This window comes from Procambarus clarkii, chromosome 14 (assembly GCF_040958095.1).
Source record: "Procambarus clarkii isolate CNS0578487 chromosome 14, FALCON_Pclarkii_2.0, whole genome shotgun sequence".
Classification (NCBI taxonomy): domain Eukaryota; kingdom Metazoa; phylum Arthropoda; class Malacostraca; order Decapoda; family Cambaridae; genus Procambarus; species Procambarus clarkii.
In genome coordinates, this window is record NC_091163.1 from 37,162,348 (window position 1) to 37,179,351 (window position 17,004).

General features: G+C 38.4%; 1 protein-coding gene across 6 annotated transcripts in view; it reads right to left on the reverse strand.

The window, feature by feature from the left end:
* Positions 1–17,004, reverse strand: part of LOC123770518 (homer protein homolog 2) — a 292,519-nt gene that overhangs the window by 106,511 nt on the left and 169,004 nt on the right. For all 6 annotated transcript variants that reach the window (XM_069324488.1, XM_069324489.1, XM_069324487.1 and 3 more), the window contains 2 exons: positions 16,033–16,164; positions 12,588–12,810 (listed from right to left, as the gene is read on the reverse strand). In XM_069324488.1, the coding sequence (XP_069180589.1) occupies positions 12,588–12,810; positions 16,033–16,164 (355 nt within the window). The remainder of the gene's footprint in view (positions 1–12,587; positions 12,811–16,032; positions 16,165–17,004) is intronic.

A 17,004-nucleotide genomic window follows, 5' to 3' on the forward strand; every position in this document is an offset into this window, starting at 1 on the left:
AGAATGGCAGCAATAACTGCTAATGTTATGTCAAGTGTGGTGTCCTGGGGATCAAGGACTAACATTAACCTGTAACTTTCTTGTTACATAAACACTCACCATATCTGGTAATCATTGTACTGAGGAAATATTAACACTATCGCATCCAGTTAACGGTATTGACGTCCTAAAATCAATACACGTAGTTATGCAGAGGACAGCAGTGCCGTTCTAAACTAAGATATTTGTAAAAATTCCATTTATTGTCAAAAGCAATGCAACTTGGGATTCCACTGAATCCTCTAGGGGTCACAGTGCTTCTACTGAAGCCCAATCAGGAGTTTCACTCATTACCCCCATGCACTCTGGCTGTGGTTCAGCAGTTTTACCTCCAATGCACAATTCATCAAATGCACAGTGAAATCACACTAGCAAGACATCAGGAGGTGTATTGGACTAATAATGGTGTAATGGGACTAGGCCATTTGCTTGGGAGTACCAAGTGAGGGGCCGGTCGGCCGAGCGGACGGCACACTGGATTTGTGATCCCATGGTCCCGGGTTTGATCCCGGGCACCGGCGAGAAACAATGGGCAGAGTTTCTTTCACCCTATGCCCCTGTTACCTAGCAGTAAAATAGGTACCTGGGTGTTAGTCAGCTGTCACGGGCTGCTTCCTGGGGGGTGGAGGCCTGGTCGAGGACCGGGCCGCGGGGACACTAAAGCCCCAAAATCATCTCAAGATAACCTCAAGAAAGGGTTCAAATCATCCTCATGGCTCATAATGATTTTCTCACTGATACATCATGTTAATGTGATTTCATTGTGTACTAAGATTATAAGTAATATTGAAAAGACAAAGTTGCTTTTCAGTTACCCAAGTAAAGTTAGTAATGAATTAGTCACTATTTATCAGAAACAAGACAAGGGTAGGGTGGCAGTATTTACAAAATTCCTTGTAAAGATTGCAGTACGGTTTACCATGGTCAAGTAGGCATGAAGCAAACACCTGAATTATCGACCACAAGAGATCTGTCAGATATGGCTAACAAAGTTGAGCATTGTGTAAGCACCTAAGAGAAACTGATAATTAAATTATATGGGAGGAGTTATGTATAATTTATCCTAAATATTGTGCTTTAAAAAAATAAAAAACATTCTTTACTATTATAAATAATAATCCAGATTTCAATATTTCCTAAGGACAATGGTTACCAGATATGGTGAGTGATAATGTAACAAAAAGTTACAATTTAATGTTAATCCTTCATCCCTAAGACACCTGACTTGACATAACATAAGCAGCTACTGCTGTCATTCTTGCTCACTGCTGAAGAGGCTCACCACTTGCTACCAAAATAATGCAACACTACTGCCTATTCTATATACAGTATTTGACGAATTCACGCAACACACATCTGGCTCATGTGAGTCTATCTCCACGAACTTTAGTACTCCATGAAGCAGATGCCTAAAAATATACTTCTGAATCAAACTTTTCAGTAAATATATATACAGTACCTAAGTAAAGAACAAACTGGGTCCACACCCCTCCATGCAATTACAAACAGCAACAAAACTTGACGCACATCTCAACACACCGACAAACACACCAGCCAACACCGAGACAAAACATCAACACTTGGGACAGTGACAGAATAAACAAAGAAATTCCATTCATGCAATACAATACAAATGTATTACTGAAATCTCACTCTGATACGTGCCATGCATGACGTAATTTCCTGCATGCTGACAAACCTAATACTGTAACGGTATATCCAAGAAAAATTAACACAACTAAATCATTTAATAATAAAAGCAAGCACATTCATTTTAATCAATTATTAACACTGGTTATGGCTTCATTAAAAATATATATATTACCTAAACATTATGCAAAAGATTTCTGATTATTCTGATTACCCATTACAAAATAGTTATCTCATTACCAAAACATTATAAAACAGTTTTCTGATTACATAAACAATGAAACAGTTCTCTTGTTATCTAAACATTATGAAACAATTCTCTGATCACCTAAACATTGTGAAACAGTTCTCTAATCACCTAAACATTGTGAAACAGTTCTCTGATCACCTAAACATTATGAAACAATTCTCTGATCAGCTAAACATTGTGAAACAGTTCTCTGATCAGCTAAACATTGTGACAGTTCTCTGATCACCTAAACATTGTGAAACAGTTCTCTAATCACCTAAACATTGTGAAACAGTTCTCTGATCACCTAAACATTGTGAAACAATTCTCTGATCAGCTAAACATTGTGAAACAGTTCTCTGATCAGCTAAACATTGTGAAACAGTTCTCTGATCAGCTAAACATTGTGACAGTTCTCTGATCACCTAAACATTGTGAAATAGTTCTCAGATTACATAAATATTCTGAAACAGTTTTCTGATTACATAAGTAATATAAAACAGCTCAGATTACCTAAATATTATGAAAATTCTTTAATTACATGAACAATATAAAACAGCTCTGATTACCTAAATTTCATGAAAGGTCTTTGATTACCTGAACATTATAAAACAGATCTCTAATTGCCTAAACATTATGAAGCAGTTCTCTGATTAGCTAAACATTATTAAGTTCTTGGAATAGCAAATCAGTATGAAATAGCTCTCTGATTACATAAATATTGTTTAAGTTCCTTGGTTGCTTAAGGAAGCATCAGGATTAAGGTGCTCTAGATTTCACATGAGAAGCAAAATTTTGATGGTGTGGTCAGGAGCACAAAAAAATTCTGTTAGGTGAGGAGAGGATGGTTGTACCAAGTTGTTCTTTTTGTTACAATGACTACATAAAGGTATAAAACAAAGAAATATAACATCAATGTATAACAAAAGAACAAAAAGCTAATTCTTTTTGTTACAATGAATACCTAAATGTAAAACATAGAAATATAACATCAGTGTATAACACATGAGTATAGCATAAATGTATAACATAAATGTATAACAGATGTATAACATTAACTTACAACTCAGAAGTATATTATACCTTAACTTGAAGTTACCTTGTGTTGGTTCCGAGGATCAACATGCCCACACCCGTCTCTGACCAGGCCTCCTCGATGGTGGCTTGGTCAACCAGGCTATTAGACGCAACTGCTAACAACCTGACGTATGAATCACAACCGAATTTATCATATAAACTTTGGATGTGTTTATCATATTTTCTTTCAAACACCCAAAGAGGTCAGCTAGTTATGTCCCTTATGTTTAAAGAGAGAGTGTTGCAAAAGTCTTGGGGCCCCCTTGATGTTGATAGAATTCTCTCTTAGAGTACCTATTACACCTCTGCTTTTCAACGGGGGCAATTTTGCACTTCCTGCCATGCCTCCAGGTCTCATGTAATGTTATTACCAGGAGCAGATTTAGAACCAATCCCCTCACATATTTTACAAGTGTAAATTATTATGCATCTCTCTCTCCTGCCTGTGCTCTAGGAATACAGACTTTAAAAGTATAAGAGGTCCCAATAATTTAGATGGTATGAGTGGATTCTGGAAGCAAAAGATCTTTGCACACTCTTGAGGTCAGTGATTTCTTCAGCTTTAAATTGGGCTGTCAATATTCTACCTTAGAGAGCACTAGTGTCTTAAAAAGTATCATTGGTCTGGCATATCTTTTGCTTGAAAAGTTTTTGTTATCTAACCTATCATTTTTCTTACAACTGTGACAGGTACTTTATTGTGTACTTTAAAACTAATCTTCTGACATAATTACTCCCAAATCTTTTATATTGCTTTTTCTTTCCATAGTAGCATTTGACTGCATTTAATGTAGGGTTTCCATTTCGATATTTTATTTTTTTCGACAGCACAGGAGCTGCAACTTGGCTTCATTAAACATCATATTTTCTGTGGTCCATTGAAAAATCTGATTTACATAAATTTGTCAGTTTGTAGTGTCCTCTATATTGCCTATTCCCATAAAAATCCTAGTGGCATGTGCAAAAGATGGTACAGAACTAAATTTTGTATCCTTGTCTGTCTGAAACGAGGATGAGAAAAAGTAATGGAGCAAGCAGAGTAACCTGGTTACTGAGCTTTTCACTGTGGATAATCTGGATTTTGCTTTCATATTACACATTTGGTTCCGTTTGTTAGGAAATTAAAAGATAAAATGCCTTGCATTGCTAATAATTCCATTTGTGTACATTTTGTGTGCAATAACATCATGGTCACTTATGTTGAATGTTTTGGTTAAATCTCAGAATTTTGATTGTATGGCATCCTAGGCAATGTCATAGTGGTTTAATAATTGTGAGAGTCAGGAGTGTCCTGTTTTCGATCCATGTTGTCCAGGGTTATGTAGATGCTGTGATTCCATGTGTTTGTGATCTTAGTTCTTAGCACTCTTTTTAACAATTGTTATGATGTGTGATGTTAATGCTATCGTCCAGAATTTGTTGCCTCTGGTTTATTACCACCTTTGTGGAGTGGCACTAACTCTAATATGTTGGGGATTAACAACAGTATGTAAGCTGTCTCCAAATAATGTTAAAGAGCCTGTCATAGTGCTTTTTTACAATTCTTGATAAATATGGAATTCCAGGAATCAGGGCCTGGTGAAGAGTGCATAGGCATACTATCTATGCCTACTTCAAGATTCAGTGGAGTTTAGGGGTGACATCTGATGTATGATTTGATGTTGGTATCACATTCATGAAGAATTTGTTTAAATTTTCAATCTTCAATGTGTTCAGGAGTTCATTGAAAACAGAATTGTACTGTATCCTGAGTATTTTACTCATATCTTTGTTGTCATTTGTGAAAGGTCCATCTCCCAATGCTAAATGTAGTTTTTGTTCTATAATTTGCATAGGAGAAAAAATATTTTGGATTCCTCTCTATTTCACTGATGACCATTTGCTCTCTTTGCCTCTCTTGGAGTTTATATGATTCTTGCAGCCTTAGCACAATCATTTCTATTTTATTACATAGTCTTGCTTGTCATTTTTGGGATAGGGAGGGGCATTAAAATTGTTCCATGACACGTTTCCTTCACCTGCAGAGGGAACATCATTCTCGTTCCAATTTGCATATTTTTCTTCTTCTTAGTGTTATGTGGCTTAAGCATATGTCTAGTGCTACTAAGCCTATCTTACTGAGGCACTGAATTAGGTTTGCATTTTCTAACTGTTCTTGTCAACTTCTTTCTGAGGGGGAGGGGGGGATTTGGTTTATTAGTTCTTAGTTAATTTGGCATTCTTTAAATTTAATTATCTAAGGATGCTGGTCGGCCGAGCGGACAGCACGTTGGACTTGTGATCCTGTGGTCCTGGGTTCGAACCCAGGCGCCGGCGAGAAACAATGGGCAGAGTTTCTTTCACCCTATGCCCTGTTACCTAGCAGTAAAATAGGTACTGTACCTGGGTGTTAGTCAGCTGTCACGGGCTGCTTCCTGGGGGGTGGAGGCCTGGTCGAGGACCGGGCCGCGGGGACACTAAAAAGCCTCGAAATCATCTCAAGATAACCTCAAGAAGATAACATCTATATTACAATAATGATTAGCACTCAGCGGACACCTGTGGTTTTTCAACGTTTCAACGACAAGGAAACTTAGTTCTTCATATCGTGGCTACCTATGGTACTGATGAGGCTACCTACACGTTAATGATTTTCTGTTGTATTCCAAAATTAAATGACAATCACTATGATTTATTTTTCAATATGTTGCATTACACTATATGGGATCACATACAGTACTATGTTTAGTTTCTATATCGGTTTGATGTCTTGAGATATTAAATGTTTTCCACAGAGTACACTGGACATATGCATGTCCTCCCTCATCATAACACAGAAATACTGCATAACATAGAAGTATAACACAGAAGTCTAACATAAACATATAAAACAGAAATCTAACAAACATATAACACATAAGTATAACATATAATGACAGTAATACAGAAGTATAACATAATGTTTAACACAAACATATAACACAGGAGTATGACATAAACATATAACACAGGAGTATGACATAAACATATAACACAGGAGTATGACATAAACATATAACACAGGAGTATGACATAAACATATAACACAGGAGTATGACATAAACATATAACACAGGAGTATGACATAAACATATAACACAGGAGTATGACATAAACATATAACACAGGAGTATGACATAAACATATAACACAGGAGTATGACATAAACATATAACACAGGAGTATGACATAAACATATAACACAGGAGTATGACATAAACATATAACACAGGAGTATGACATAAACATATAACACAGGAGTATGACATAAACATATAACACAGGAGTATGACATAAACATATAACACAGAAGTAACAAAGTAAATACTGATAACAATCAATAACATCAGAATATCGTCTTAACTCCAGAAACAAAAATATTTGAAGACATTTGAGCAAAGTAATATAGATTATATTAATCTTGATACTACTGAACGCTTACATATAAACTGAATCCTTTATTAATGTTACTTACCGTATTTCCCCTCAGATATGATAATGTACATTGTTTATTACGTGAACTTTCTTTAAGCAGAATATCGTAGCTTGTGTGAAAGAATATGGCAGTAAGGTAGTGGTGCTTTAAAAACACTTTTAATAAATGTATGGTAAAAACAAATTAAAAAATACAATTTTCAACCAAATATCTTTGTAAAGTAGGGGTGCTTACATATCAGTACTAACCTATCAGTGACTACAAGGAAGTGACATCTACCTCTTTATTCACCGCCTCCTGCCACACTTACTTCCTCTCTCACCATTAATTGTGCAGGTCGGTGTTGAATCCCCAACCGTCTTAGTGGTTGGACACCTTTCTTACCCCCCCCCCCGTCCCATCCCAAATCCTTATCCTGACCCCTTCCAAGTGCTATATAGTCGTAATGGCTTGGTGCTTTATCCTGATAATTGCCTCTTACCATTAACATTTACATATTTTTTCTTAAAGTTGTGGGTGGGATTGGCTTCATCAACTTCTTCCTTCAAAGCTTTCCACTTGCCAACCACTTGTACAGGGAACAAGAACGTCTTTACATCTCTACAACTCAACTGTGTCCCCAGTTTCCATTCATATCCATTCTACCTCTTTTGAATTTCAATATACCTTATTTGTCCACTTTGTTACCCTCAGGATCTTGTATGTAGAGATCACATCCTCTCTGTTTCTTCTCTCATTACTGTCTTCCTGTAATCGGAAGACAGTAATGTCTTCATAGATGAGCCCTCTCATCTACCAACCTGTCTTCATAGATGAGCCCTCTCGATTCTGGTCCTAATTCAGTTGCAAACCTTTGAACTTTCTCAGGTTTATTTTTTGAGCTTTACAGGGTGTGGGTTCCATGTTGGAGCTACATACTCAAGTAATGGTCTCACATAAACAGTGTGTATGGACTTAAAAGCCTCCTTATTCAGATTCTTAATTGACATTCTTATATGTGCTAACTTCCCATATGCTGTTTATGTTATCTTCTGCTAACATGAGTTTCTGGTGTTAATGTTGGGATTATGTCTACTCCCAGGTCTTTTTCTCTTACTGTCTCTTCTATTTGCATGTCCTTTATTGTATAATTAAATATAGGTCTCCTTACCCCATTTTCATTACTTTACACTTGCTTGGACTGAATTCCAGTAGCCACTTATCTGTCTGCTCCTGAAGTTCGTCAAGGTCTTGTTGCAACACCCTACAGTCCTCTTTAGTTCTTATGCTTCTCATTAACTTTGCATCATCTGCAACTATCGACATGCATGAGCTCACTCTATCTGGGAGGTTATTTATATAAATTATATACAAATGTTATTTACACCATTATCATATCTAGTATGAAGTCCTGCTGGTTGGTTATCTCCAAAACTTCTTATCTCCTCAAAGGTCCAATGTTGTTGTTGCAGTTGGGCTACTGCCTCTTCCCCCCCTGTTTATCCTTTCTTTTCTTACTACCTACTATCCTCTTTGGAATATTGCATCCTCTATTACATTAATTAGTTTTGTCTGTAAATGCAATGATGTGAGGAGGCAGTTCTGTCACCTGTTCTTGCATCTTGACCCCTTTATTTGTAAAGCATTTCATTACCAAATTATTATACTATTCATTTCTACTGGCCTGCTTTGTTTCTTCTTGTGGAGATAGAGTCTTCCTTTGGGCTAGTCCTATTCTGGAGGATGGCATTTGTGAGTGTTGGTCTAGTCACTCAACTCTCATTCACAGCCAGTCTTATTTCCTTGCCAGTCTCATTACTATTTTGCTGTACCCAATCATCCTTCTCCTTACACACAGAAATCCACACATGTGGATTTGTTGATCTTCTCCTTCCTTGGCCTTGCACCTTATTGCCCCCTAATGCCATTCCTTATCCATCTTACAATTCCCCTGTACTTTTCGTATTTTCCTTTTTCTTCCTTACTCATGATCTGGTCAATGAACACCTGGCTGAATCTTCCTCCATTCTCCAATCTTTTCTTTTCAACCAATATATACTTCCCTAGAAGACTTTTTTTGGGGAAGGTACCTTTGACTGGTCTTTGCTGTCCATGTTGGTCCCTCTCAATTCTATACAAGTTTTCTGTAACTTGAGTTGCCCCATTTGCCCCATATAATAATTGACTGCTTCCTTTCACCCTCTTCTTTAGTGCAGTTCACTAACTGTAAAGGTTTTTGTTGGCTTTCGATAAAGGTTCAGGACAGACTGTAGCATCGTCATTTTCATTTTGTTTCAAACGTGTGCGTTGCATTATTTGTTTCGGTCACACTATTGCGTCTTATTCTCTGCACAAGGCTGATAGGAATGACTGCATCAGAACTGAAACGTCACATGTCCGAGCATTCTGATCTAATCCTTCACATGTCCGAGCATTCTGATCTAATCCTTCACAATTCCTGTACTTATAGTTCAGAGTGTCAAGCAATTAACTTCAAACACAATGACCTGATACATGATGGGACTTCTATTTTCTTGGAATTATCTCAATCTTCATCTGTAAATTATACCTGGAGTATATCTGGAATAGGTTCTGGGAGTTCTTCTACTCCCCAAGCCCAGCATGAGGCCAGGCATAAAAATGATTCTTCTGTTCTTGGGAGTGGTGTAACATCACCAACACTCTTCCTTTGCATATTTCCCATATAATTCACAGTATTCTTGTAATAAGTCCCTGACTGGATGCACAGATTAGATACACCCGCACTTGGCTTGAGATGATAGTAAACAGTGGACGGCATGTGTCAGCAGTGTCCTCACTCTCACAGCAAGGAGACTCATTTCAAGCATGGCCATGATGCTGTAAGTACAAGTGTGCAACCCCATATTGAGACCTGTGCAGCCAACGGAACTGGTCGCACTGCAGGCTAGCTATTTGCATGTACGAATAATGTACGTTAGCCACATGGTTGCATTTAAGCATGTTTATAACTTAGGGACTCCCTGTATAGACACTTGTCCATTATAACTTAAGGACTCCCTGTAGAGACACTTGTTTATTATAACTTAAGGACTCCCTGTAGAGACACTTGTTTATTATAACTTAAGGACTCCCTGTAGAGACACTTGTTTATTATAACTTAAGGACTCCCTGTAGAGACACTTGTTTATTATAACTTAAGGACTCCCTGTAGAGACACTTGTTCATTATAACTTAGGGACTCCCTGTACAGACACTTGTCCATTATAACTTAGGGACTCCCTGTACAGACACTTGTTCATTATAACTTAGGGACTCCCTGTACAGACACTTGTCCACTATAACTTAGGGACTCCCTGTACAGACACTTGTCCATTATAACTTAGGGACTCCCTGTACAGACACTTGTCCATTATAACTTAGGGACTCCCTGTACAGACACTTGTTCATTATAACTTAGGGACTCCCTGTACAGACACTTGTCCATTATAACTTAGGGACTCCCTGTACAGACACTTGTCCATTATAACTTAGGGACTCCCTGTACAGACACTTGTTCATTATAACTTAGGGACTCCCTGTACAGACACTTGTTCATTATAACTTAGGGACTCCCTGTACAGACACTTGTCCATTATAACTTAAGGACTTCCTGTACAGACACTTGTTCATTATAACTTAGGGACTCCCTGTACAGACACTTGTCCATTATAACTTAGGGACTCCCTGTACAGACACTTGTTCATTATAACTTAGGGACTCCCTGTACAGACACTTGTCCATTATAACTTAGGGACTCCCTGTACAGACACTTGTTCATTATAACTTAGGGACTCCCTGTACAGACACTTGTTCATTAAGATGGTTGGAAAACAGGTTATATGGACACAAACAACATGTAGTTCTAAGTGGTAATGTGTGAGGTCTGACAGACGTATCAAGTGGTGCCACAGGAGTAAGTCTTCATACCAATTTTGTTCGTGACTTGCATAAATTATATTAATAATATAATATTATTGTGATATTCAATATCACAATTTTTACATAACAATAAGCAAGAAGCAACGTTAAAACATCAACAACGCCAGAAATATTACAACCCAGATTAAACTCCCCTTAATTAATTGGACTGATACCAGCAGATCAGACCACAGAGCTAAGGATATAACATCAACAGCAATTAGTGATAGTGGCTAGTGATAAAAGCAGTGTAAGCAGAGCACTGAGGCTGTAAAGTAGGACAATCAAATATTAGGCTTCAATGGGAAATCTTTGGAGATTCAATCCAAGAAAATAATCCTCAATATTCACAATTCACTAGTACATTTTATTCTGGAATACTGCACACTTATTTTTTATCAGCCTATTCGAGAAGGAATATTGACAAACTGGAAGATGTTCAGCATAGAATGAGAAAGATATTACCAAAACAGAATAAACCATACAAAACAATTGTTGAAATGGTGAATTTATTCAATTTTCAAAGCAGAAGAATAATATGCAATTTATTACAAGCAATTTAGATTTAAGGTTACCAAAGTTACCTTGCTTGAAATGCTATGCATACTAGTGGCTTTAGGTATTGTATATAATACCTCTATCTTTAAATCAAACAGAATGTTTGTACTGTAACTCTGCAACTATGTATGTACTGTTCCTAAATAAATTATTATTATTATTATTATTATTATTATTATTATTATTATAAAGACAATCTCAACTACGAAAAGCTCTTCACTTGTTTCAAAACCAGCTGTCAAATCTAGCAGGATGCTACATCCAGACTCGACTTTTCCCAGACTCTTATAACATGAATATGTAGTATCAAATTCTACTAATTGTCCATTACATCAATATACAATGGATCACACAGTTACAAAAAGTATCACCTAAACAGGAGGATGGGCCGCCAAATTCACACAAGGGCATCATAAGACATAAAAAGCATTTATAAGACCAAGGTTTTATAAAGTTCTAATATCAAAATATATACACACCTGTCTTTATATATATGCCTATATATTTATCTTGGCTTAATATACAGCATCTCATACATGACTGATTTCATCTGAAGTTTGATCATACCAGTTTAAAATCTAAACAAATTAAAACACGCAATACTTCTATTACAGTATTATTATTATTTATTATTATTATTATAATATATATATATATATATATATATATAATATATATATATATATATATATATATATATATATATATGTCGTACCTAGTAGCCAGAACTCACTTCTCAGCCTACTATGCAAGGCCCGATTTGCCTAATAAGCCAAGTTTTCCTAAATTAATATATTTTCTCTAATTTTTTTCTTATGAAATGATAAAGCTACCCATTTCATTATGTATGAGGTCAATTGTTTTTTATTGGAGATAAAATTAAAGTAGATATATGACCGAACCTAACCAACCCTACCTAACCTAACCTAACCTATCTTTATAGGTTAGGTTAGGTTAGGTAGCAGAAAAAGTTAGGTTAGGTTAGGTTAGGTAGGTTAGGTTGCCGAAAAACAATTATTTCATGAAAACTTGGCTTATTAGGCAAATCGGGCCTTGCATAGTAGGCTGAGAAGTGCGTTCTGGCTACTAGGTACGACATATATATATATATATATATATATATATATATATATATATATATATATATATATATATATATATATATATATATATATATATATATATATATATACAGTGTATATATATATATATATATCATACATACATACATACATACATACATACATACACACATACACACAGTATATATATATACACACACACTGTAGTAACAGCAGATACATACTTATACTGAAATAAATATTTACACAAAAGACTACAAATATGGAACTCTTTGCATAAGAGATTACAATCAATGTATGCAGATGGCTACAAATATGGAACTCCTTGCATAAGAGATTACAATCAATATACGCAGATGGCTACAAATACGGAACTCCTTGCATAAGAGATTACAATCAATATACGCAGATGGCTACAAATATGGAACTCCTTGCATAAGAGATTACAATCAATGTACGCAGATGGCTACAAATACGGGACTCCTTGCATAAGAGATTACAATCAATGTACACAAAAGAACTATACATTACAGTACTGACTTGACTCAGTATTCACAAAGTCTGTGGCACGGAGTCTTACCTGCAGTAACTGTGTTGACTTCACATGTTGAGTCTGGTTGAATCTTGGCTCGTGATGTGAGAGGCGAGGCAGTGGCAGAGGCGGGCCCCGAGGATGACGATACCGCCCCCACGCTGCCCCCACCCCCTGCTCCTACGCTAACACCGCCCCCGCTACCACCTATTGTGCCATTGGTCTTGCCCGATCGAGTGGCCTCTTTCACTTCCTGGAATTTTTCTATGAACTGTGGAGTCAAAAAGAAACAAGCAAATCTCACATTCAATACAATACCAGATACAGAACTTATACAGTACAATAATATGATGTTCTGATGTGTAAAAGTTTGGTCAAAGTTATTATGTTTAAACTAAGTTACTTACAGACTTGTAAGTAATATCTTGTTTGGTATGCAACATTTATAAGTCCTAAGAAATAAACCACAAACTGACCAAAAAATAATGATCAATAAATAGATATACAGTATGTCAAGAATAAATCATCACAATCCAATGATTTAAGAATGTATTACAAAAAAATAGCATTGAATGTAATGAAACTTTGTCATTATTCAGATTTATGGAGTTCTAGGCCTACCAGGGACCACGAGCTAGAACCTGGCCCCCTCAGAGAGACATGAGGAGCAATGGCCTATAGAAACCACCATATGGTTGGAAGTATTCTATGTCTGCCATCGATCAGGATAGGCACCCAGAAAGGTAAGTACCTCAAAACAAACTCCTATTCTGGTTAAAACAAATAAATAGACAAACGAATGGACAGAACTTCCCAAACGAAAACGAGCAAACAAGCATGACATCACACGAACCGTGCCGCACGTCTCCGCAGCTTTCCCCCTCCCCGGGAGGGGGAAGAGGGAGCCCCAGACCCCTTGCACCGGCAATCCAACCCCCAGTTCTTAGGCTGGATATCAAAACACGCGAAAACAGTGCCGACCGGGGGAAGGGGGGTTGCCAGGGAGCCTCCAGGTCTCACCCAGAAAATGGCATTTTCATTACATTCAACGCTTATTTTCTAGTGGAAGCCCCTTCGGCTCCCCGGGGCTACATCACCAAAGACAAAAATAAAATGGACTTACCCAAGAGAGGGTCAGTGTTCGCACCTCAACTCGAAGTCGAGACAACTGGCTGCAACTGCCGACCCAAAGCGACACAGGCCCAACTAGGCCTAGGAACATTCATGAGGTAGTGATAATCCACTAGAGTTTAGAGCTATAACTTCGGTAGAGAAATTCGAAATATTTTTTCTCCTATGCAAAATCAAGATCAAAAACCACATCTAGTATCGGGCCCCTGCGAAAGGGAGATGGAACTTTCACCGATGACAACAAAGAAATGAGCAAGTTACTGAGGAAGCAGTACGACTCTCTCTGAGCCATTAAATGCACTAAAGATTGATAACCCAAATGAATTTTTCATGGATATGATACCAACATCAAATCATATATCAGACGTCACCCTATCCCCACTGGATTTTGAAGAAGCCATAAACAGTATGCCTATGCACTCTGCACCAGGCCCGGATTCTTGGAACTCCATATTCATCAAGAACTGTAAAAAACTACTATCGCAGGCCCTCCACATTCTGTGGAGACAAAGCCTAGATACTGGCATTATTCCTGATATACTAAAAACAGCAGAGATAGCACCACTTCATAAAGGAGGAAATAAGGCAGAGGCAAAAAATTATAGACCGACAGCACTAACATCGCACATTATAAAAAATTTTGAGAGTGCGCTAAGAAGTAAGATCACAAAATACATGAAATCACAGCATCTCCATAACTGGATGGCACTGGTTGCCAGTTCCTTGATTTATAACACTGCTTATTTGCCTGTATTATCCTAAGGATTTTCTGCTTAGTTTCTGGCTTGCAATAGTTACTCTATCACTTACTTTATTACTAGTTCCTAAATCCACATTCCTGTATTACAATATATATTGCCAGTATATTATAACAGAGGGAGTATACTGTCACTGAGGGATGTTCCATACACTGTGTAGGCCTCGTGGCTATGGTTGCAAACACTGCCTAGTGTGATGCATCCTCATGCCACAAGTCCACAATTTTACGTATCTACTTTTTCTATGTGCAATTCTCCGACACTTTCCACATATTTATGTGTTGTGTTACACGTTCCATTTCACTATTCAACGTATCACCGTTCGCTACATGTGATATATATCGCCTATATGCATATACCCATGAGCCCGGTGGCACTGGACCACCATGTGGTCCCACGTTTTGTAGTGTGTACCCAGAAACACCGCAGAGGCAAAGTCCCAAAAGCGCTTAGCTGAAAAATACAGTGAAGCGTGCACAGCAGAGGCACGACCCAGGAACTCTAGAGCAGTCATGTGGTCTCGACCACATACCTACTGGTTACCTTGCAATGATTTTGGGGCTCAACGTCCCCGCGGCCCAGTCCCCAACCAGGCCACCTGGTTGCTGGACTGGTCAACATCAACATGAACATCAACTGGATGCATCAGCATAAGAACTGAAGGCTCAAGCCCTTGGAAGTTGTGGGCCCTCCCCACTCAAACATGTCTCGTACTGGGTAAGAGGCCAGTGTACTGGTGTTGTACTGACATGATGGAGCTTATGTCTCGTACTGGGTATGAAGCCAGTGTACTGGTGTTGTACTGACATGATGGAGCTTGTGTCTCGTACTGAGTAAGAAGCCAGTGTACTGGTGTTGTACTGACATGATGGCACTTGTGTCTCATATTGGGTAAGAGGCCAGTGTACTGGTGTACTGACATGATGGAGCTTGTGTCTTATACTGGGTAAGAGGCCAGTGTACTTGTGTACTGACATGATGGAGCTTGTGTCTCATACTGAGTAAGAAGCCAGTGTACTGGTGTTGTACTGACATGATGGAGCTTGTGTCTCGTACTGGGTAAGAGGCCAGTGTACTGGTGTTGTACTGACATGATGGCGCTTGTGTCTTGTACTGGTTAAGAAACCAGTTTACTGGTGTTGTACTGAGATGATGGCACTTGTGTCTCATATTGGGTAAGAGGCCAGTGTACTTGTGTACTGACATGATGGAGCTTGTGTCTCGTACTGGGTAAGAGGCCAGAGTACTGGTGTTGTACTGACATGATGGCACTTGTGTCTCATATTGGGTAAGAGGCCAGTGTACTTGTGTACTGACATGATGGAGCTTGTGTCTCGTACTGGGTAAGAGGCCAGAGTACTGGTGTTGTACTGACATGATGGCACTTGTGTCTCATATTGGGTAAGAGGCCAGTGTACTTGTGTACTGACATGATGGAGCTTGTGTCTCGTACTGAGTATGAAGCCAGTGTACTGGTGTTGTACTGGCATGATGGCGCTAGTGTCTTGTACTGGTTAAGAAACCAGTGTACTGGTGTTGTACTGACATGATGGCACTTATGTCTCATACTGGGTAAGAGGCAAGTGTACTGGTGTTGTACTGACCTTATTGAGCTCGGCCTCAGTGGAGAAGCCCAGACCGTAGACTGTGTTGGCTCTCATGTCCGACCACTGGCCAAACTTCTGTGATGTCTTGGTAAACATCATGTTGGGGGTTATGGTGCTGTTGATCACTGCCTGTGAGGAATACATGCATGTTAATGGTGTCTTATGACACTATACCCTCTCACACTACCCTCCTACACTGTATCACATGTCTTACACATGCATAATACTCCCATACTCCACCTCACTCATACTGTATCACAACAGACCTGTACCCTAAAGCCCACATGAAGATATCATTACGCACAGAAATCACATTAACGTGATGCATCAATGAACAAAGGTTGTTCATTCATCAATGAACAAAGGTTGTTCATTGATGCATCACGTTATTGTGATTTCTGTGTGTAATGAAGGAAGGGCAAAGGGGTAGAACGGCCTATTGACATAGCTCGAGTGCATGGGGGAGTTGTGTAAAACCCTGGTTTGTGTCTCGGGGAGGCTGCAGGATCCAGCAAGTTCAGTAGAACTTCGGTTTCAACTCTTTTACCATGTCGTAGCTCAGTCGATTAAGGCAGCGTTTGGGATGCTCACAGACGTAGGTTCGAATCCTCGTCACGGCCCTTGTGGATTTGTTAAGAAGATATCATCAGTGGCAAATGCTAGATTGGCCAGCACACACACACTGCCTTTTTAAACTTGTGTAAGGAATCATTTAGAACTTTGTATACCACATATGTCAGAACAATCCTGGAATATGCAGCTCTAGTGTGGAGTCCATATCTAGTCGAGCACAAGACTAAATTGGAGAAGGTTCAAAGGTATGCCAACAGACTAGTACCCGAGCTGAGAGGCATGAGCTATGAGGAAAGATTATGGGAACTAAACCTCACGTTGCTGGAAGACAGAGGAGTTAGGGGAAGACATAATCACCACATACAAGATACTCAGAGGAATTCATGCAGTAGATAA